At 50.1% G+C, this 21,062-nt stretch overlaps 1 protein-coding gene across 2 annotated transcripts; it reads right to left on the minus strand.

Moving 5' to 3' along the window:
- Window positions 1–762: 762 nt before the first annotated feature.
- Window positions 763–17,609, minus strand: ABHD16A (abhydrolase domain containing 16A). 2 transcript variants are annotated; one of them, XM_030803490.1, is made up of 20 exons: window positions 17,322–17,609; window positions 16,248–16,304; window positions 15,399–15,465; window positions 15,067–15,153; window positions 11,069–11,154; window positions 7,148–7,221; window positions 6,811–6,933; window positions 5,598–5,712; window positions 5,373–5,474; window positions 4,332–4,395; window positions 3,874–3,923; window positions 3,379–3,502; window positions 2,813–2,917; window positions 2,521–2,584; window positions 2,052–2,108; window positions 1,844–1,906; window positions 1,627–1,703; window positions 1,445–1,543; window positions 1,301–1,347; window positions 763–1,104 (listed from the first exon to the last, which is right to left on the minus strand). In XM_030803490.1, exons 1-20 carry the CDS (start codon window positions 17,580–17,582, stop codon window positions 1,021–1,023), a joined length of 1,806 nt encoding a protein of 601 aa, XP_030659350.1. In that variant the 5' UTR covers window positions 17,583–17,609; the 3' UTR covers window positions 763–1,020. The 2 variants fall into 2 exon arrangements, with proteins under 2 accessions (XP_030659350.1, XP_030659351.1); XM_030803491.1 differs by lacking the exon at window positions 17,322–17,609 and adding an exon at window positions 16,785–17,245.
- Window positions 17,610–21,062: the final 3,453 nt, after the last annotated feature.

The raw sequence follows: 21,062 nt of genomic DNA on the forward strand, positions 1-21,062 counted from the left end.
CCAGGCAACAAACCAATGGGTGGAAGAGGGACTCATTCACTGTGTTCCACAAGGTCCAAAGATTAGAGATAGATAGAAGTTATAGGGAACCAATTTCCTCAGGTACAACCTAAGCATCTTCTCCTAACAGAGCCGTCCAAAAGGCAAAGTATGGCTCTGAGAAGACATGAGTCCTTGGCACCTGGCCCTCAGTCCCTGGCAGGGCCTGTGTTTGTTGAACTGCAAAAAGGCTGTGAGGACAGAGACTTGATGACATGGCAAGGTGGGTGTGCAGGGTTTGCTGCATAAGACATGGGGAGCAGGCCCTTCCTCACTCTTCAGGAAGATAACAAGAGGTGAGCAATGAAAATTGGGGGTACTGCTAGTAACACCATGCAGGTTTAACCTGGAAACCAGTAGAAGCACTGGGTAGGTGAAATTGGATCCTAGAAAGCTCATGAGCCATAAGCAGTAGAGGCAACCATGGGCTCCTGGGGTGGTTGTATGCAGGAAGAACTGAAGAAGGAGGCAGGAGGGGCCAGGGAGGCTGCACAGTTGTGATAACAATAGGCACACCAGGGACGGGGGAGGTTTGGGGACCCGCTGCCTGAGGATAGCTCAGGTTAGGGGCTGAAGGCCTAGGGGGACACAGAGGTGGGAAGGGTTAGATTAGCTAGATTGTCTAGAGTTAGGGTTTCCCAAAGCCCAGCTCTTTGGGGCCTCTGCTCTCCCCACTACCTGCCCCTGGCTCCCTGGACACTTGAGAAGTTATACAATTAGCCAGATAGTAGAAAAAATACCTTTTTATTAATTATTAGGAATAATCCATTCATGTAATGCAGGATGTATGTTGGAGAAGGTTAAGTATAGCCACATGAATGAGGGGAAACGTGCAAGAGGAACAGTGGTGAGAAGGGGGATGGTCCCCCACTTTCCACAAACTATATAAACAGCAACATGAACACACAGAATCACAAATAAGAGGGTCTTTCCTCATGTCTCCTCTCACCCCATTCTTCCATAATGAGTCCCAGTTGGTCCCTAGAGGTGCCAGGGCATCTGGAAGTTCTGGGCTGGGAGTGGGGTGCAGTGAGTGGCCTCAAAGTTGTGCAGATGCTTCCGAGCCTGAGGAAAGGAGGTGGGACAGGTGGGGTACAGAGCACTGTTGGGAGGGGCAGCCACTGGACTCCCTCCCCACCCTCCGCTTCTGCCACCCACTCTATAAAAGCTGCCACTTACAATGGTTATAGGGTATCCCCAGTCCCCCTATGTAAGCCCTGGCCATTCAAGAACCCTTCCCACTTCCCACTCCTTAGCTCACCAGAAACAAAGCCAGCTGCCGCCGTCCATCTGCACTCATGTCCTCCCCTGCAGAGAGGAGGCGCTCAAAATAGGCCACACATCTGGGTATTCATCCCCTTCCTAGGCTCTTCCCACCCCCTCTCCTGCCCCAGGAGCTCCTTACCCACGCTCCAGGGGAAGTCGGGCCCGTGTTCTGCCTGGTAGGAGCGGAGGACAGACAGACACCAGTCCTCTTCTACCTCCCATCGGCTATAAATTGAGGCTGGTCAGGGAGACAGATGACAGCCAGTCAGCAACCTGACCTTGCTGGGCCCCCACCCCAAGCCTCACTGGATCCCTTCTCACCTTCCTCCAGCTGTGAGGAGGCCTCCAACCACTGCCTTACCACTTGAAGACCCTCCTCTGCCATCACCCGGGGATACCTATGGAGGAAGTGCCAGGACAGGTCAGGGCTGATTTTTTTTCATTCACCATCCCTGAAACTTCCTCCCTCCTTCCCTGTGCTGGTATGGGTATCTGTGTGTGTACACTGCCCCCAGCGCGCACACACCCTGGCTCTCACCGATGCTGCAGGAGCTTCAGCAGGAGGTCATTGCCTCGGTTGGACATGATGTCCTCAGGAACCCTGGGGGTGAGAAGAATGTACCCTGGAGGGGCTGGAGGTTAGGAGGAAGGGTCTAGATACCCGGGTTTCTGGTGGGCAGAGGTGGGAGGGGCAAGTTCCTGGCCATCTCTGGGATTCCTCAGGGCCGAGGTTCCCACACACTCACGTGGTGGTGATGATCTCATCCTTGGTTCTCCGGATCAGCAGTACAGGACCCTGGTATCTTCAGAGAACAGAGCAGTGGGAAGGGAGAGCTCAGAGGGAGACGGGTGACAACTGGCCCACCCCCATCCCTGCACTGGTAGCATTCTTACCCCTTGCTACAGCACAGCCAGTGTAGCCCTTCACTCAGGGGTGAGAGGGAATATTTAAGAATGGGCATGGTTCAGTCTGGCCCGGCTGGGAGACCCCTGCTGTGCCAGGCCTTAACCCTTTGGTTGCCAGATCCTGAGGTGGTCCAGAGTCCCAGGGGACCTGGGAGGGGTTAGGCCAGTTGAGGTGGTGGCAGGGTCACTCGGGATGTGAGCCAGTGGCCTTTTACCAACTTGCACTTTAGTACTAGTTTCAGCGTTTGAGCGCCCAGCAGAGCTGTATGGGGGGCAGGTGTTCAATGCCGGATGCTGGCTGGCCCTCACCTGCACAGCTGCTCCGCATTGTTTAGATTGAGATGCTGCCTCACGGTCCTGGTCACCAGGCCCCCTAGAGTGGGATAAAGGTGAAGGGATGGCAGAGACAAAGCCCTTGCCCAACATAAAGGTCCTCACTGTTCACGGAGAAAGAAAACTGAGGCCCCCAGACAAAGGAGTCCTCCTGCTTCCAACAATGGGGCGACTTACTCCCCACGAAGGAAAAAGGAGCCATCTCAGAACAGTTCCCAGTTCCAGCCCACCCCTTCCCAGGAAGGGCAGGCCTGGGAGCTGCACTCACTCCAGCTGTCTGGCATGACCTTCAAGGCCAAGGGCACCAGGTCATCAAAGGAGGCATCCAAGATCACGGCACTAACATCTGGGTAGGACATGGCTGCCCACGTGGCTGGTACCAGGGCAGGGAAGAAGAGTAAGAACTGAGAAAAGCTCCTTTCTCCCCATCACCCATGCTCTCATCCCACTGACCCTATAGGCCAACCCCATTCCCCCTATGTTATCCCTTGTTTTTTTCTTAACCTACTTCAGTTGGTTAGGGAACTATCTGGAGAGGATGGGGACAGAACACTGGAGATAGTGCACTGAAGATAACGGGCAGGAAACATTCACTTTCCCTGATCTCCCCACCCAGGACCTGGGTCTGCTTTTCCTTTTAATGACTGGGCACAAGAGGGGAAGGAAAGGTGAAGTGTATGCAAATAGGATAGCTTCTTCCAGGCCCACTCAGAGATTCTACTTCCTCTCTCTTCTTCCTTGAGCCTCCACCCCACCCCATTTCCCCACCTCTCCCGGGTGGGGCTGGGTGGTCATGAATGTGTATACAGTGGGGGATGGGAGGGAGGCTGGTACCAGTGAAGCCACCGATGGACCAGGCATAGATGATGATGTCCTGGGGCTGGAAGCCCAGGCGGTGGATGGCAAACTGGACCACCACATCCATGGCATTGGCCTCATTCTGCGGGAATGGCACCCCCTGCAGGAGGAAGGGCAAAGTCAGGAGTGTGTCAGCACCAAAGGCCAGCTCACCTGTCCCTCCCAACGTGGACCCCTCCTGCAGCCACCTATGACAGGCAGAGGTGTAGAAGGAAGGGATGGTAGGAGACGTTGTTCTCTCCAGAAGACGGATGTATACAATGAGATCCACCTCCTCCTCTCCCGCCAGCCCCCTACTGTGGGGATGGGGGCATGGCTCCCAATGCTGCCTTCACAACCTCCTAGCCCCCAGCCCTCAGGTGAGTGGGAGGCCCTTCAAGAAATCCACAGCCCCTCTCCTCCCTCCAATGGCTGACCAGAGGGAAACAGACATAATTCAGGAAAAGGAAGGGATTCCTGAGATGGTCTCACCGTGCTTCCAGCAAAGCCTGGATGATTCCAGCCCAGGACTGAATATCCAGCTGTAACACAGGGGGAGGAGGGACTGAGACCTTGTGGCCCATACCCCGTTCTCCATCCCTGGGGGAAGGAAGAGCAGAAGTACCCCCAGCTTAGAGGCAAATAACTCCAAGCCTTCCCAGAATAGGAGATGACACCAGAGGTTCTGAGGCAGCACAGGGAGCGGCATGTGATTGTGTGGGGTGTGTGGTGGGGGAATGGAACAGAATGAAAAGCATAATAGTTAGGGACACAGGCCAGGGGAGGGATGTAAGGTTATCAAAGCAAATGGCGAGTGGACTTTTCCCTAAAGCTGAGAGACTCAAAACCTCACCCAGAGAAAGTAGAGGCCAGGGGAGGTCAGGTCAGTGTGGGAGGCAGGGACATTCCCTTCAAAGGGCAGAGATAAGGAGGCTGAGTCACCATCCTACCTTCCAGGGGCGTGGAGACGCAGCCCACCTCATAAAACCCAGCATTCCCCTCACAGCAGATCACCTAGGAAGGAGGCAGGAAGGAAGGGCTGGGGGGCCAAGTTGGGACTGAAAAACTCCCTTTGGGCAGGGAGGGCAGCCCATGAAGAGCTTTGCAGGGAAGAGGAAAGGGCGGGTTTCTCTTTTCTCCAAGGGGAATGGAAACTTCTCATTCCACAGGGTCCATAAGAGGAGAAGCAAAGGGATTACAAATACTCCTCAGAGGCTGACCTGCTCGACCACCCAGCCATGTCCACTTTTCCTTGGAAGATTACCAGCTGGATCTCCCTCAGGAAGGGGACTATGGAGATGTTTTTCCTTTCTAGTTTTCGGGTCTGTTATCTTCTGTGACCATTGCTATTGTGTGGCACGCTGATTGCTCTCCCTATCCCTCTCTGAGCTCCAGTCTTATGGTCAGACAAACTGTAATGCCATGGCGCCCCAAGCTGAAACCCACGAACGGTGGGATTTGCATGAACTCTCATAGCAGATGGGCAGAGCCAGGACTAGAACCCAGCTCCCTAGACTCCTGGCTTAGTGCTCTTTCCACGGCTGCTTCATGGAGGCAGGAGACTTTAAGGCCAGGCTGCCTGGGTCCAAATACCAGCTCTACCACTTACTGTGAGGTCCAGGAAAGGTTTTCTGTGCCTCAGTTTCGTCTCCTGTAAAATGAGCTAATATAAGCAGTACCTATCTCACGGGATTGTTTTGAGAATTAAATATATATGCTTCATATATATGAGAATTAAATATATATAAGTGTGAAGTGCTGTCAAAGTGGTAACTATTAATATTAGTTTCTGGTCCTTGAATGTCTCTCCTACTTCATCTTTTTCTCTATCACAGGGTTTCACTGCATCACCAGGTCTTTAGCGTGGAGCTAGGACATGGGATTATCCCCAGTAGTGGTTCCTTCAGGGAGGTGCTATAGCATTGGGGTCCCCAGACCTCTACTGCCTTCCTCACACTCACCCCACCTCTGGGCTCCCTGCTCCCTCTTACCAGCTTCTGTCCCTGGGGCTCAGCTGTCCCCCGCCGGTCCACAAACATGGTGTCAATCTCATTACCATCACAGGCCAGCAGCTTTGCCCGGCGCCCGTTACACTGAGTAGGGGAGACGCAAGGGCCAGGTTGCAAGGGTCAGGAGGCCACATCACAGGGGTGGGGTGGGGTGGGTGCGGGTGAGAGGGGAGGGCTGTAGGGGATGTGTGGGCAGGGAAGCCTCACCTCTTCCACCAGTCGGGCCTGGCCCTGCAGCAGCACAGGCATGAGGGCCTTCTGCAGCAGGTACACAGAGCCTGGATACAGCATCCGGCGCCCTAGGGTGTGTGCCACCAGGTAGCTGTGGGGAAGACAGGTTAACAAACCCCAACCCTGGTGAGGCCTGGGGACTGTGCTGGGGACCATCCCAGCCCTAGCACTCACAGACTGTAAGGCCTGCTTTACCCCTGACCTTCACAGCTTTACTTTCCTCTTTCAAGCCTTAATGAAATATGTACCAGGCTGGTGTTTTTCAAACTTTTCTTACTGCAACCTTTGTAAGATAAACATGTTATATTGTGGCTCAGTGCACACATATCCTGTATGTACAGAATTCTGAGAGTTTTATGATGTAACTTTCTATACATAATAAATGCAAAGTTATCAGATTATGATTCTGTTAAAATATAAGTACAACATATTAAAGGTCACCAAATAAATAATACTTTAAAAAATGATGGTTATAATTCAAAACATCAAATATGGCTTGCCTCCCTGACTAATTAGCACACTGTCAACAACCAACCACTAAGTCCACCCTGTTCCTTGGTATTCTAGAAGCTGCCTCCTAACTCCCAGCAAAAGAAAATTCCCAGTGTCTGTTCCACTGTAAGATATAGGTGGTTATTTCCGTTCCTTCTGACATCATCAGTACCCACGACTGAGCTTTATTTGGGATTTACCATGTGCTCTCAAGCACCCAGGCAAGGCAGGAGCCCTTCAGAACATGTTACCTTACTTAATCTCCTCAGCAACCTTGCAGGGCAGGTTCATCACAGGTGCAGACACTGAGGCACACAGGGGCCCAGAGCCAAGGTGGAATAACGGGGAAGAGGGGCCACGATGGGTACACAGATGCCACCAGAGCCTGCCCTAGCTACAAGTGTGTGTCCTCCCCACTCCCACCCCACCCCCACTGCTCCTTCTCAGCCTCACTGAAGAAGCTTTTGTTCATATCCCAGTTCTTCACTTACTACATTTGAGACTCCAGACCTCTCTGAGCCTCTTTTCTTCAAACATAAATATGGATAAAAATGACTTTGCCATAAATGATCTACACAAACCATACGACCCTAGGCCCAATGAGTGACAGCTATTTTACAATGGAGTGCCCACTCCCAGAGCACTCCTGAAATGGCCCCTCCACCCCAGTGGGCCTCTCCTCGCTGCTGTTTCCCACCTGGTGATCTGACAAGGAAGCTTCTTAACGCGGTTGAGGAGGGTGTCTGCTGTCCCCCGGTGCAAGGGCTCTGGGCGAAGCAGGGCCACACCCCGGCGGGAAGGGCCCCCTCGAGACTCCTTCCTGAGGAAGGGAACGATGCAGGGAAGGATGGGGTCAGGAGCAGCAAGCTGGATGTCTGAGGTCTGGAGAACAGTGGGGTCTAGGAACAACATAATGGCATTGGAAGGCAGGCACTGTGACCTGAGAGGGCATGGAGGTGGGGGGACAGGGCAGGGCAGAGATTTTCTGGAATGGTTCTAAGGGGAGGGATACAGCAAAAGAACTGGGGCCTCACCGGCTGCTGGGTTCTTCCCAGTGGAAGTCGACTGGCCAGCTCCGGAAGTCAAAGTTGTAGTTGGCAAGCTGCTTCTGCAGTGGGCACGAGAGGAAAAGGGGTACTGAGAACTCAGGGGAGGCTCTCCTACCCACCCTCAGCAACACCTTCGTTATCCAGGGGTCTGATCCCCACACATCATGGGGAAACCAATCAGAGGTCAATACCCTCCCAATTCTCAGATGGAAAATTCTTTTTTTTTTTTTTGAGACGGAGTCTTGCTCTTTCGCCCAGGCCAGAGTGCAGTGGCGCGATCTCGGCTCACTGCAAGCTCCGCCTCCCAGGTTCACGCCATCCTCCTGCCTCAGCCCCCCAAGTAGCTGGGACTACAGGCACCCGCCACGGCACCCGGCTAATTTTTTGTATTTTTAGTAGAGACGGGGTTTCACTGTGTTAGCCAGGGTGGTCTCGATCTCCTGACCTCGTGATCCGCCGGCCTCGGCCTCCCAAAGTGCTGGGATTACAGGCGTGAGCCACGGCGCCCGGCCTTCAGATGGAAAATTCTAACAGGACCAGAAAATCAGGGGAGATGGTATGCCCCGTCAGGTAACAGGACTGGCCTGTCTGCCCTCTTCCAAGCTAAGAACCCAACACTCTGCTTTTCTAAAAAACTAAACCTGACCCGCCCCCAGGAGGAGTGGCTGAAGGTGCTAGTGCTTTTGAATGACGGGGTAGTAGGGGCCGCTGGCTGGTCACGGTCTATTCCCCACCTGGGTCCCTTATAGGGTGCTGTCTTAGAAGCTTAGAAATCTCCCAGCGGATCACACTGACAGACCCAAGGTTGAGTGAGACAGAGAGGAGGGAAGTCACGCCCACAGTGGGCCCCTCTGCATGTGGGGCCACCCCTTGAAGGAAGCTCTGACTTCCATCCTGACAACTACATCCCTTCCTCAACTCCTGCAGCCATGGATCAGTGTTGCCTTACAGCCCATCTGAGCCTCGAGCCACCCCACTGAGCCAGTCCACATGCCTTTTTTTTTTTTTTTTTTTTTTTTTTTGAGGCAGGGTCTCGTGCTGTTGCCCAGGCTGGAGTGCAGTTGGTACGATCATAGCTCACTGCAGCCTCAAACTCCCAGGCCCAAGTGATCCTCCTACCTTAGCCTCTGGAGTAGCTGGGACTACAGACGTGTGCTACCATGCCCAGCTAATTTTTAAAATTATCTTTAGAGACAAGGTCTTACTATGTTGCCCAGGCTGGTCTCCAACTCTTGGGCTGAAGCGATCCTCCTGCCTCAGCTTCCGAAAGTGCTGGGATTATAGGCATGAACCACCTCACCGGCTCCACATGTTTTTGGAGGGCAGTGGGAGCTGTGTCTTCTTTTTTTTTTTTTTTCTTTTTTTGAGATGGAGTCTTGCTCTGTCGCCCACGCTGGAGTGCAGTGGTGCGATCTCGGATCACTGCAAGCTCCGCCTCCCAGGTTCACACCATTCTCCTGCCTCAGCTTCCAAGTAGCTGGGACTACAGGCGCCTGCCACCAACACACCCAGCTAATTTTTGTATCTTTAGCAGAGACGGGGTTTCACCACGTTAGCCAGGATGGTCTTGATCTCCTGACCTCGTGATCCACCCGCCTTGGCCTTCCAAGTGCTGGGATTACAGGCGTGAGCCACCGCACCCGGCCTAGCTGTGTCTTAATACTTGACTGTATTCGTCCCCCACCCCGAGCTCCCAGCACTCTATTTTGAGGGTTTTTATTTCCTGCACAGAAACTTTTTGACATTTCAGAAATAATTTGACTAACAGAGAGCAATAGAAAAATTATACAAAAAGGTAAATAGCAAAACAAAACAAGATGAATAAAAGCAAATTTCAGGCAGGCTTTGCTCAGACCTGCTCTCAAATCTGGACTTAGCCACTTTCTTGCTCTATGACTCTGAATGGGTCACTTAACCTCTTTTTGCCTCTGTTTTCTCAAATTTACAAATAAAGGTAATAATGCCACCTCATTCAGCTGTTGTGAGGGTCTGAAAGGGTGTGTGCCAAATGCTTCAGCCAGTAGCATAGTACAGGGCGTCATTACACAGCTCCATAAATAGTGTGGAGTAGCCAGGAAAGTGATGATGGTGGTCATAGCTGTTTGATCCTAGAAACCTCCCATAACAGAAAAGAGCTTTATGGGGCCCCAAAGCCCATCCTTAAAGATAATCACAGTCCAGCACCAGCTGGCCTGGCATAATGCCCAAGACACTGAGCCCTAGCTTTTCTCCCTCCTGGCACCATGCTGTACTCCCAGGCATAGGAGTGGACACACCCGTCCACCTTGTCCCATCCACAAACAAGGATAGCATGGTATTCAATGCACACAACAAAATTAAACGTTTATAGAACTGAGCTGCTATGATACAGAGAAAACTACCTTCTAAGAAACATTGTGGGCTGGGTGCAGTGGCTCACACCTATAATCCCAGCACTTTGGGAGGCCAAGGCAAGTGGATCACCTGAGGTCAGGAGTTTGAGACCAGCCTGACCAACACAGCGAAACCCCATCTCTACTAAAAATACAAAATTAGCTGGGCATGGTGGCGCATGCCTGTAATCCCAGCTACTTGGGAGGCCAAGGGAGGAGAATCTCTTGAACCCAGGAGGTGGAGGTTGCAGTGAGCTGGAATCATGCCATTGCACTCCAGCCTGGGCAACAAGAGCGAAACTTCATCTCAAAAGAAAAAAAAAGAAACACTGTGGGCCAGGCACAGTGGCTCACACCTATAATCCCAGCACTTTGGAAGGCCAAGGCGGGCAGATCATCTGCGGTCAGGAGTTCAAGACTAGCCTGGCCAACATGATGAAACCCTGTCTCTACTAAAAATACAAAAATTGGCCAGGCGCAGTGGCTCACGCCTGTAATCCCAGCACTTTGGGAGGCCGAGGTGGGCGGATCACAAGATCAGGAGATCGAGACCATCCTGGCTAACATGGTGAAACCCCGTCCCTACTAAAAATACAAAAAATTAGCCGGGCATGGTGGCGGGTGCCTGTAGTCTCAGCTACTCAGGAGGCTGAGGCAGGAGAATGGCATGAACCCGGGAGGCAGAGCTTGCAGTAAGCTGAGATGGCGCCACTGCACTCCAGCCTGGGCGACAGAGCGAGACTCCGTCCCAAAAAAAAAAAAAAAAAATTTAACTGGGCGTAGTGGTGTGCACCTGTAATTCCAGCTACTCAGGAGGCTGAGGCATGAGCACTGTTTGAACCCGGGAGTTGGAGGTTGTAGTGAACTGAGATTGTACCACTGTACTCCAGCCTGAGTGAGAGTGAGACTCCGTCTCAAAGGAAAAAAAAAAAAGAGGCCAGGAGTGGTGGCTCACGCCTGTAATCCCAGCACTTTGGGAGGCCGGGGCAGGCAGATCGCCTGAGGTCATGAGTTGGAGACCAGCCTGGCCAACATGGTGAAACCCCGTCTCTACAAAAAATACAAAAATTAGCGGGCGTGGGTGGCGTGCGCCTGTAATCCTAGCTACTCAAGAAGCTGAGACAGGAGAATCACTTGAACCCGGGAGGTGGAGGTTGCAGTGAGCTGAGATCGTGCCATTGCACTCCAGACTGGGCAACAAGAGTGAAACTCCATCTCAAAAAACAAAGAAAAAGAAAAAGAAAAAAGAAACATTGTGGAATGTTTCTAGTTTAGCCAGTTCTTGCAGGTGAGGGAGGGGGAAGATTGTTCTAGCAGAATATTCCATTAGAAGTGGTAGGGAGGAAAAATTCCTCAGGTGGACAGTTCACTAATGGAGGTGAGAAGGGATACAGCAATGTGCAAGCAAACACCCAGTGTGGTGGGTGTAAAACACCCCTCCTCTTCCTGCAGAAGCCAGTGTCTGGGGCTCTGAGGGACAACTGAGGAAGCTGCTATCGGGCACCTGTGTGGTACTTTTCCTAGAGCCTCTCACCTTGTTTTCTGAAGACTGGTTCTGATGTGTTGCTTCCAAGATGGTGATGAACTGCCGGTACTGGGGGTTGGTCCAGCGGCCAATGCCTGGTAGAAAAAGGACAGGAAACAGTGCTAGGAAAACTGGGAAGCAGAATGCCTAGGTTTTAGGAAAAGAATTGGAGATGGGCTAGGAGAAGGCCCTGGAAGACGAAGTGAAAGAAAAAGGAACTGAGGGCATAGGATGTAGAGAAATAGATGTGAGCCAACCCCCTTCCTCCAAATCCAGCAACTGGCTACAGGATGCTTCTTCTCCCTAGCTTCTGCAGTTTGTGTCTTTATAGACGATCCTTAACCTACCATCTTCCAGAATGTTCATTTTCCTCAGTCTGTAAACACTATCATATAACCTATTTTTTTTTTTTTTTTTTTTTTTTGAGACGGAGTCTCGCTCTGTCGCCCAGGCTGGAGTGCAGTGGCGCAATCTCGGCTCACTGCAAGCTCCGCCTCCCGGGTTCACGCCATTCTCCTGCCTCAGCCTCTCCGAGTAGCTGGGACTACAGGCGCCCGCCACCACGCCCGGCTAATTTTTTGTATTTTTAGTAGAGACGGGGTTTCACCGTGGTCTCGATCTCCTGACCTCGTGATCCTCCCGCCTCGGCCTCCCAAAGTGCTGGGATTACAAGCATGAGCCACCGCGCCCGGCCTTGTCATATAACCTATTATATGACACTATTAAACACTGTCATATAATACTATTCTCCCTTGCGAATATCAAGTTTCTCTATTTTTCACTGCCACTCTTCTCCAATGCCACTCTTCTCCAATGCTTGCTTTCTGCCTCTTTTCTGTATATTCTAACGCCTTGCCGTCTGGCTTCAGAGTCTCCGACTCCTGCCCATAATTACTTCCTCACTGAATTCCTGACTCTTCCATCCTCATTCTCTTCAACTGTACCACTCAGCATTCTCCCTGTCCCTCAGGATTCTTCCTGCCTCTGCTTCCTGGGCCCATCCTTGACTCCTTCCAATTCCTGAACAGTTCCTCTCCTGCCTCCTTTCTGCTTTCCTTTCTGAAGCAGAAGCAACTCTCAGTGCTGACTCTCTCTCCTCTCTCTTTTCACTTACACAGTCAGTGATTTCGTCCACTCTCCTTTCACTGTTGAGCCACCTCAAACCCTAACTTCTCTCCTCACTGACTTGGCAGGTGTCGTGTGTCAGGCATGCACCATACTACATACAGGAGACTCAGCAGGAAATGAGATACACAGCTCCTGGCTCTCAGAGAGCTGGCATTCTGGTTGGGGTGAGGTACAGCCAGGAGAAGACAATAAACAAGAACACTTCAGAGAGAGATAAGTGCTACAAAGAAAATACAACAAGAATGAACCAGAACTTTATGTGTCATCAGTGGTAGTCCCCGAAAGCAATACGATCAGAGAATGACGTGTGCTGCAGAATGATTTGTATAATATTTATGCCAAAAATGTAAAATGTGCAAAATAATACACACTGCTTATAGATACCATATTTCATAGATTCTAAGACGTGTATTTTTTAACCCTTGAAAACTCTGAAATTAGAATTCACTTTACAATTGATGGCAGCTTAGACTTGAGGAACTGAGGTATATGTTTCATAAAAGTATGTGCCAGAAAAAAAAAACAACCCACACCAAATGACAATTATTACTTCTGAGGAAAGAGGAAGATGGGACTGAAAGGATTCCAGTGGGAACTCCAACCTTAACTGTGGTGCTTTGGTATTTTGTTGACAGAAAGCATTTAAAGCAAATATCACAAAACCATATAAAAAAAATCACAAAACTATATATCAAAAAATTTAAAAAGCCTTTTATATTTTGTTCTCTGGAATTTTCTGTATTTTTTCTTTTTTCTTTTTTTTTTTTTTTTGAGACGGAGTTTCCCTCTTGTTGCCCAGGTGGGAGTGCAATGATGTGATCTCGGCTCACTGCAACCTCCGCCTCCCGGGTTCAAGTGATTCTCCTGCCACAGCCTCCCAAATAGCTGGGATTACAAGCACCCGCCACCATGCACAGCTAATTTTTTCTGTATTTTTTTCTAAATTAAAAATAAATAAAATAAAAAATTAAGACAAAACTGAGCAGTGGGAGCTACTTTTAGACAAGGTGGTCAGGGAAGGCCTCTCTGAGGACAGAGCCCAGCCCTGCAGAGATCAGGGGGCAGAACACCTCAGGCAGAAGGTCCTGGACCCAACTGCGGCCATCCAGCCCCTGACCCCACCACCCCCATGTTGAAGCATCGCCCATCACCTGGTTGTCATCTTATGTACCCAGGAGTAGGTGATCTGTTCTGCCTCTTTATTTTTTTAAATTGCGAGATGTAACATATGTACATAAAACATATATTCAGTTTAAAAAATACAAAGCAAACATTCATGTGACTATCACCTAGGTCAACAAAGAGAACACAGCCACCTCTCAGCAGGGGTCTCCCCCATTCTGTACTCCCCCACCCCAGGTAATCACTCTCCTAACGTTTAAGAAAACCATGCCCTTGTTGTCTTCGGTGTTCTACCTCAAACATGCGCATCCCTTTTGAATTTTATATAAATGAAAACATACTGCATACATTATTTTGTGGTTAGCTTCTTCTATTTAACACAACATTTGAGAAATTCATCTGCATTGCTTTTGTTTATCTGGAGACAGAGTCTCACTCTGTCATCCAGGCTGGAGTGCAGTGGTGCTATCTTGGCTCACTGCAACCTCTGCCTCCCAGGTTCAAGCAGTTCTCATGCCTTAGCCTCCCAAGCAGTTAAGACTACAGGCATGTGCCACCATGCCCAGTTAATTTTTTGTATTTTATTTTTTTCTGAGATGGAGCCTTGCTCTGTTGCCCAGGATGCAGTGCAGTAGTGCAATCTTGGCTCACTGCAACCTCTGCCTCTCGGGTTCAAGCAATTCTACTGCCTCAGCCTCCCGAATAGCTGGGATTACAGGTGCTCACCACCATATCTGGCTAATTTTTTTTGTATGTTTAGTAGAGACGGGGTTTCACCATGTTGGACAGGCTGGTCTTGAACTCCGACCTCTGGTGATCTGCCTGCCTCAGCCTACCAAACTGCTACGATTACAGGCATGAGCCACTGCACCTGGCTTCATCTGCGTTGTTGAGCGTAGCTACAGTTTGTTCATTTGCATTGCTATATAGTGTTCTGTTGCATGGCTATTGCACAGAACTTTTTTTTTTTTTTTTGAGACGGAGTCTTGCTCTGTTGCCCAGGATGGAGTGCAGTAGTGCAATCTCGTCTCACTGCAACATTTGCCTCCCAGGTTCAAGCTATTCTCCTGACTCAGCCTCCTGAGTAGCTGGGATTACAGGCACGTGCCACCATGCCCAGCTAATTTTTGTATTTTTGGTAGAGACGGGGTTTTACCATGTTGGTCAGGCTGGTCTCAAACTCCTGACCTCGTGATCCACTGGCCTCTGCCTTCCAAAGTGCTGGGATTACAGGCATAAGCCACTGCGCCCGGCCGCACAGAACATATTTTATCCATCCTACTACTGGTAGCCACTGGAGTTGTTTCCAGCTTAGGATTATTACAAACAATGTTGTATGCTGTATTCTTGTACATCTATATTGTTTATACATGTGCAAGAGTTTCCCTAGTATGTATACATATATAGAATTGTTGTAGGGTATATGCATCTTTTCTAGATAATAGCAGCCAGGCATAGTGGCTCACATTCGGGAGGCTGAGGTGGCAGGATCACTTTGAGTTCAGAAGTTTGAGACCAGCCTGGACAACATGGTGAGACCCTATCTCTTAAAAAAAAAAAAAAAAAGAAAAAAGCAAACTTTTTTGTTATTTTTTCATATTTATAACCCAAGTCTTTTAAGGAAAAGATCATGCCTTAAGCCATTCTCAATGATTCCCTCTCGGGGTCCATCACTAAAATGTATTTGCACAAGGTACTTAATATTTAACCAGTGACAGTGACAGATAAGATTCAAAGCAGGTTTCCTCTCCACCTACCTCGGAGGCAGGCCACACCTGCCAGAAGTAGCAGCAATGTCCCAGCATAGTGAGAAAACGGCACCACTTTGGACAAACTCAAGTAACCTGGGAAGGGAGAGGGACAATGTGAGACCCTCTCCACAATGTCCCTCAGCTCCTCTTCCCAGTTCAGCCCCAGCCTCCACCCCACACTCCCTGTTTGGAACAGCCATACCCTAAGAGGAAGAAGATGCCTGATGGAAGAGGGAAGCCAAGCCATCCTCACAGGTCCCCTCTCCTCTTTAGGGAGCTGGCTCATCTGCCAACAACCTGCCCATTTGCTACCCCACCACCTTTGAAACCACACTGACCTTTCCTGTACAAGTAGAAGAAGGCGAAGGGGGAGGAGTAATAAGAGATGGACCAGAATACTGAAGCCTGCAGCAGAGAGACAGGGACAGGCAATCAATACACACACACACACACACACACACACACACACACATACACACACATACACACACACACACACACAGACGCCTGCCATTCCAGGCATACACTATACACTCTGAGCAAGATGGACAACCTGAGGGATATATCATATTTGGTGTATGACACCATGAATACAGTAGGTGCTCAATATTTGTTGAAAAGTAGTGTGTCAGTGTAATGGAGGCTAGGAAAACTTAGTACAGGCTCTATTTTCTTCCTCTGGAATTATGGAAGAATTATGTCTTCCATCTCCAGATACAATTCCATCACATTTAAAGGCGGTCTCTCTGTCTACTCAAGTTAATCAAGCCTTTTCAACTGGCCCTGCTCAGGACAGCCCCTGGCCTGGTCCCCAAGAGATGCGCAAACGTCACCACAGGAACTGTGCCAGAAAGAACAGCTGTCCCTGCAGCCAGAGAGGTTAGTTGCCAGGGAAGACAGGTCACTGGGGAACTGCAGGACTTAGCACCTGCAGATGGTCCCAAGAGTAAACATGTTTTCCTTATGGCTCAGGCTGCCCCCAGAGAAAGCCGTGCTACATACCAAAGGGGAGTGCCAAGTATGTGCATTTAGAGTGCGTCTGTGTGTCTGTGTTGGAGAGGTCTGCTGCAGAGCCCAGGGCATCCCCCAACCCCAGGGCACTGTTGCTCCCAAGTTAGGGAGGGCTAAGTTCAAGAGGACAGGTGGGTCTGAAAGATGCAGAGTCCCAGATGCCAGGGTAGACATACCAGTGCCAGGATGCTGTCAGCATGTTTCTCCAGGGCACGGGGCTGATAGTACGTATCCTGCCAAAACAGATGGCCTCCTTAAGGACCTGCCCACTGGCAGGTCCTTTCCCTTCCCTTTCAGAAGCCCTGCTGTGTGTCCTCTGGTTCTAGTCTCGTTGACTATCTCTCTTGAGACATCCCTGGCCCCCACAGAAACCCCTCTTCCTCACCCTCACCCTGAACCTAATTTCCCACCCCTGACCGCGGGAACAAACACAGGGAACTGGATTTGGAAGCAAAAGTGAAAGCAGCATTGGACGATTTTTGCTCCTTTTCCACAGCCTAGTTTCAAATGGATTGCAGGCGCGTGCATGTGGGGAGAAGGGTTAGTTTGAGAAGAAAGGAAAGACACCAAGACAATCTAAGAGGGAAAGAAAAGCATCAGAAATAAGAGTAGTTGACTAAGAAGAGAATGTGGGTAGAAGCGGGCAGTTTGTAGGAGACAGTAACACAATGAGACAACTGATAAAAAGGAAGAGAATATTTAGAACAGCCTACCACCACCCGCCAGCTCTCCAGAATACAATGACTCGGGTCTCCAGGCTAGGTTGGGCGGGGGTTGAGGGAAGGACCGACGGATACAGGATCTGTAAAAGTCATTCTGAAATTCAAGGCGAGGGTAAAGGGAAGATAAAAACGGAGCCGAGGGAGGCACGAAGAGACACTGAGGAAGAGGAAATTGGGAGTCTGACGGCAAAATTCAACGGCTCCCCAGTCCGCGCAAGGTCTCTTCCCGGGACTCAAGACTCAACTAGGACCGGCACGAACCACGACAGACAGGGTGTGGGGACGCCGAGAGGAAAGAGCAAGGAGTGGCAGTCGGAATGAGAAAGCGGTAAAGAGCGAAAAAGAAAGGAGGCGGCCAGTCCGTAGGCGTGACTTTAACTCAGGAAGCACACAGAGCGCAGACTTTGCGGATAACTGGCTTGACAAGCAGGCTCCCCTTATTTCCCATTATGGGCACTTCTGGGGAGCAAAAGGCCGTAAAGGGTTTGGACTGTACCACGTTCTTCGGTGGGGAGAAACTCGACTCACCCAGGAGCTGGAATGGGGGGCAGTGAGTGCCGTTGGCGTCTCAGGGACGCTGGCCGGGGCCCTTTCAGAGTCCCTCTCCCGGTAGATTTTGTAGAGCCGGGGGCCTAGAACGCAGCTCAGCAGCTTCGCCATGGCCCGGGCTCGGGCCGCGGCTCTTCCAGCAGCAGGTCCCCCTGCCGGCCCCGCCCTCCCTGCCTCTGAGGAGTTGTGTGCCCTTGACGTCAGCCCGTACCGGCTCCGCCTCCGGGCGAGTTGCGACATTTTCAGTGCTTTTGAGAAGAGTTTCGCGCAATTGGAGCTACGGGTACAGCAGTGGTCCGAAACTAGTGGAAGATTTAGGAACGCGGAGAATCAGAAAATTACCGGGCATAGTTCAATTATTTTTTTGTCTGATTATTGGCAGACTCTAGAGCCACAGCGGAAACGAGGGGTGAGATTAGGAGTACTTGATAAGAGTAACAGAAAAGATAAGGTGTCGGCCGGGTGCGGTGGCTCACGCTTGTAATCCCAGCACTTTCGGAGGCCGAGGCGGGCGGATCACGAGGTCAGGAGATCGAGACCACGGTGAAACCCCGTCTCTACTAAAAATACAAAAAATTAGCCGGGCGTGGTGGCGGGCGCCTGTAGTCCCAGCTACTCGGAGAGGCTGAGGCAGGAGAATGGCGTGAACCCGGGAGGCGGAGCTTGCAGTGAGCCGAGATTGCGCCACTGCACTCCAGCCTGGGCGACAGAGCGAGACTCCGTCTCAAAAAAAAAAAAAAAAAAAAAAAAGATAAGGTGTCTAGGAATATATCTAGTACAAGAAATGCAAGATTTTGTGAAGAAAACTATAAAAAGTTATTGAAAAGGCGAACTGGCCCGGCTGGGCGCAGTGGCTCACGCCTGTAATCCTAGCACTTTGGGAGGCCGAGGCGGGCGGATCACTTGAGGCCAGGAGTTCGAGACCAGCCTGGCCAACATGGTGAAACCCCGTCTCTACTAAAAATACAAAAATTAGCCTGGCATGGGTGGCGCGCGCCTGTAATCCCAGCTACTCGGGAGGCCGAGGCGCTAGAATCGCTTGAACCCCGGAGGCAGAGGTTGCAGTGAGCCGAGATCTTCCCACTGCACTTCAGCCTTGGCGACAGAGCAAGACTCTGTTTCTAAATAAATAAATAAATAAAGGTAAACTGGCCCAGCGCGGTGGCTCACGCCTGTAATTCCAACACTTGGGTGGCCGAGGGATGATTGCTTGCGTCCAGAAGTTCCAGGCCATGGCTCATGCCTGTAATTCCAACACTGGGTGGCTGAGAGAGGATTGCTTACGCCCAGGAGTTCCAAGCCAGCCCAGGCAACATAGTGAGACCCCATCTCTACACAAAATACCAAGGGGAAAAAAAAAAAAAAAAGACCTAGCAGGGTGTGATGGTGCGCACCTGTAGTCCCAGCTACTTGGGAGGCCAAGGTGGGAGGGTCGCTTGAGCCCGGGAGTTCGAGATCGCTCCATGCACTCCAGTCTGGGTGACAGAGCCAGACCCTGCCTCAAAATAATAACAATAATAATTGAAAAAATAAAAAAAGAAAGAGGTAAACGAAAAGCTTTTCAATAAATGGAAAGCTACACCATGGTGCTGGATATGAAAATTCAGCACGGTAAGATATGTGGAATATTTGTAAAAAGAAAATAAGTGAATCATTACTCTTATGCATGAACTGAATCTTAAAACCATGATGCTGAGTGAAAATAGAAAGCCACAGAAGAATGTATACGTGATACCAGTATATTAGATTCAAAAACACATAAAATTTAATGATAAAGCAAGTGGAGAAGAAAGAGAAAATTCAGAATTGTGGTTACACAGCATAGAGAATCTCTGACTGAAACAGAATATTCTTTTTCTCTTTCTTTTTTTTTTTTTTTTTTTCTTGAGACAGGGTCTAGCCCTTTCTCCCAGGCTGGAGCACAGTGGCACAATCACAGCTCACTGCCCTGATCCTCCACCTGCTGGGCTCAACCATCCTTCCGCCTCAACCTCCTGAGTAGCTGGGACTACAGGCCCACGCCACCACACTCGGCTAATTTAACGAGGTCTCACCATGTTGCCCAGGCTGGTCTCGAACTCCTGGGCTCAAGTGATCCTCCTGCTTGGCCTCACAGAGTGCTGAGATTACAGGCGTGAGCCACTGTGCCTGGCCTGGAATATTCTATTTCTTTTTCTTTCTTTTTTTTTTTTTTTGAGACTGAGTTTTGCTCTTATTGCCCAGGCTGGAGTGTAATGGCCCGATCTCGGCTCACCACAACCTCTGCCTCTGGGGTTCAAGCGATTCTCCTGCCTCCGCCTCCCAAGTAGCTGGGATTACAGGCATGTGCCACCATGCCCTGCTAATTTTTTTATTTTTAGTAGAGATGGGTTTCTCCATGTTGGTCAGGCTGGTCTTGAACTCCCTACCTCAGGTGATCCGCCTGTCTCAGCCTCCCAAAGTGGTGGGATTACAGGCATGAGCCACGGAGTCTGGCCTGGAATATTCTATTTATTTATTTATTTATTTTTTTTTTTTTTGGAGACGGAGTCTCACTCTGTCGCCCAGGTGCGATCTCGGCTCTGATCTGATCTGATCGCAGTGGTGCGATCTTGGCTCACTGCAAGCTCTGCCTCCCGGGTTCACGCCATTCTCCTGCCTCAGCCTCTCCGAGTAGCTGGGACTACAGGCGCCCGCCACCATGCCCGGCTAATTTTTTGTATTTTTTTTTTTTTAGTAGAGACGGGGTTTCACCGTGGTCTCGATCTCCTGACCTTGTGATCCGCCCGCCTCGGCCTCCCAAAGTGCTGGGATTACAAGCGTTAGCCACCGCGCCCGGCTATTATTTTTTTTTTTTTGAGACAGAGTCTCGCTCTGTTGCCAGGCTGGAGTATAGTGGCACGATCTCTGCTCACCGCAGCCTCTGCCTCCTGAGTTCAAGCGATTCTCCTGCCTCAGCCTCCTGAGTAGCTGGGACTACAGGCATCTGCCACTATACCCAGCTAATTTTTGTATTTTAAGTAGAGACAGGGTTTCACCATGTTGGCCAGGATAGTCTCGATCTCTTGACCTCGTGATCCGCCTGCCTCAGCCTCCCAAAGTGCTGGGATTACAGGCGTGAGCCACAGCGTCTGGCCTTTATTTTCAGAGTTGGGGTCTTGCTCTGTAGCCCAACCTCAAACTTCTGGCTTCAATCGACCCTCCCACCTTGGCCTCCAAAAGTGTTAGGATTGTAGACATGAGCCACCATGCCTGGCCAGGCTTCTTTTACTCTCATTATGTTGTGAGATTCAACCTTGTTGCAAATCACTGGGTTTGTTCATTCTCATTGCTGTCCAGTGTTCTACTGTGTTAATATACCAGCATTTATACATTATATAGTTGTACTTCATATAGTTTTTGGTATGTATGGAATATTTCATCAAAATAATTTTAAAAATAAATAAATTACACATTAAAACTATAATAACTGCATGAAGATCTGCCTTAGGAGTTTTTGCCATTCAGAAGGATGAATCAGCCCGTTAGCCTTGTCCTTGAGTAATAATTTAATACACTCATCAGGGTTTCAGGAGAGGTCCGGGGTATGCCAGATAACCACAGGGGAAGTCATTCCAAATCATTTACGGGACACTGACTGGATACACAGTCTTGTGCTGGGTTCTGTGGAGGACCAACATGAAAACTCAAACTCAGTTTCTTCACTCATAGCTGACATTTCTTTTCTTTTCTTTTTTTTTT

This window comes from Nomascus leucogenys, chromosome 22a (assembly GCF_006542625.1).
Source record: "Nomascus leucogenys isolate Asia chromosome 22a, Asia_NLE_v1, whole genome shotgun sequence".
In the NCBI taxonomy this organism is placed as follows: Eukaryota; Metazoa; Chordata; class Mammalia; order Primates; family Hylobatidae; genus Nomascus; species Nomascus leucogenys.

Bases quoted from the DNA above. Each gene is read 5' to 3' on its own strand.
- ABHD16A (XM_030803490.1), bottom strand. From the start codon at position 17,582: ATGTCGCAACTCGCCCGGAGGCGGAGCCGGTACGGGCTGACGTCAAGG. The intron at 7,222-11,068 runs GTGAGAGGCTCT...TGCCCACTGCAG, and splicing joins ACCAGTCTTCAGAAAACAAG to AAGCAGCTTGCCAACTACAA. The intron at 2,109-2,520 runs GTGAGGGCCAGC...TGTTCTCTGAAG, and splicing joins AATGCGGAGCAGCTGTGCAG to ATACCAGGGTCCTGTACTGC.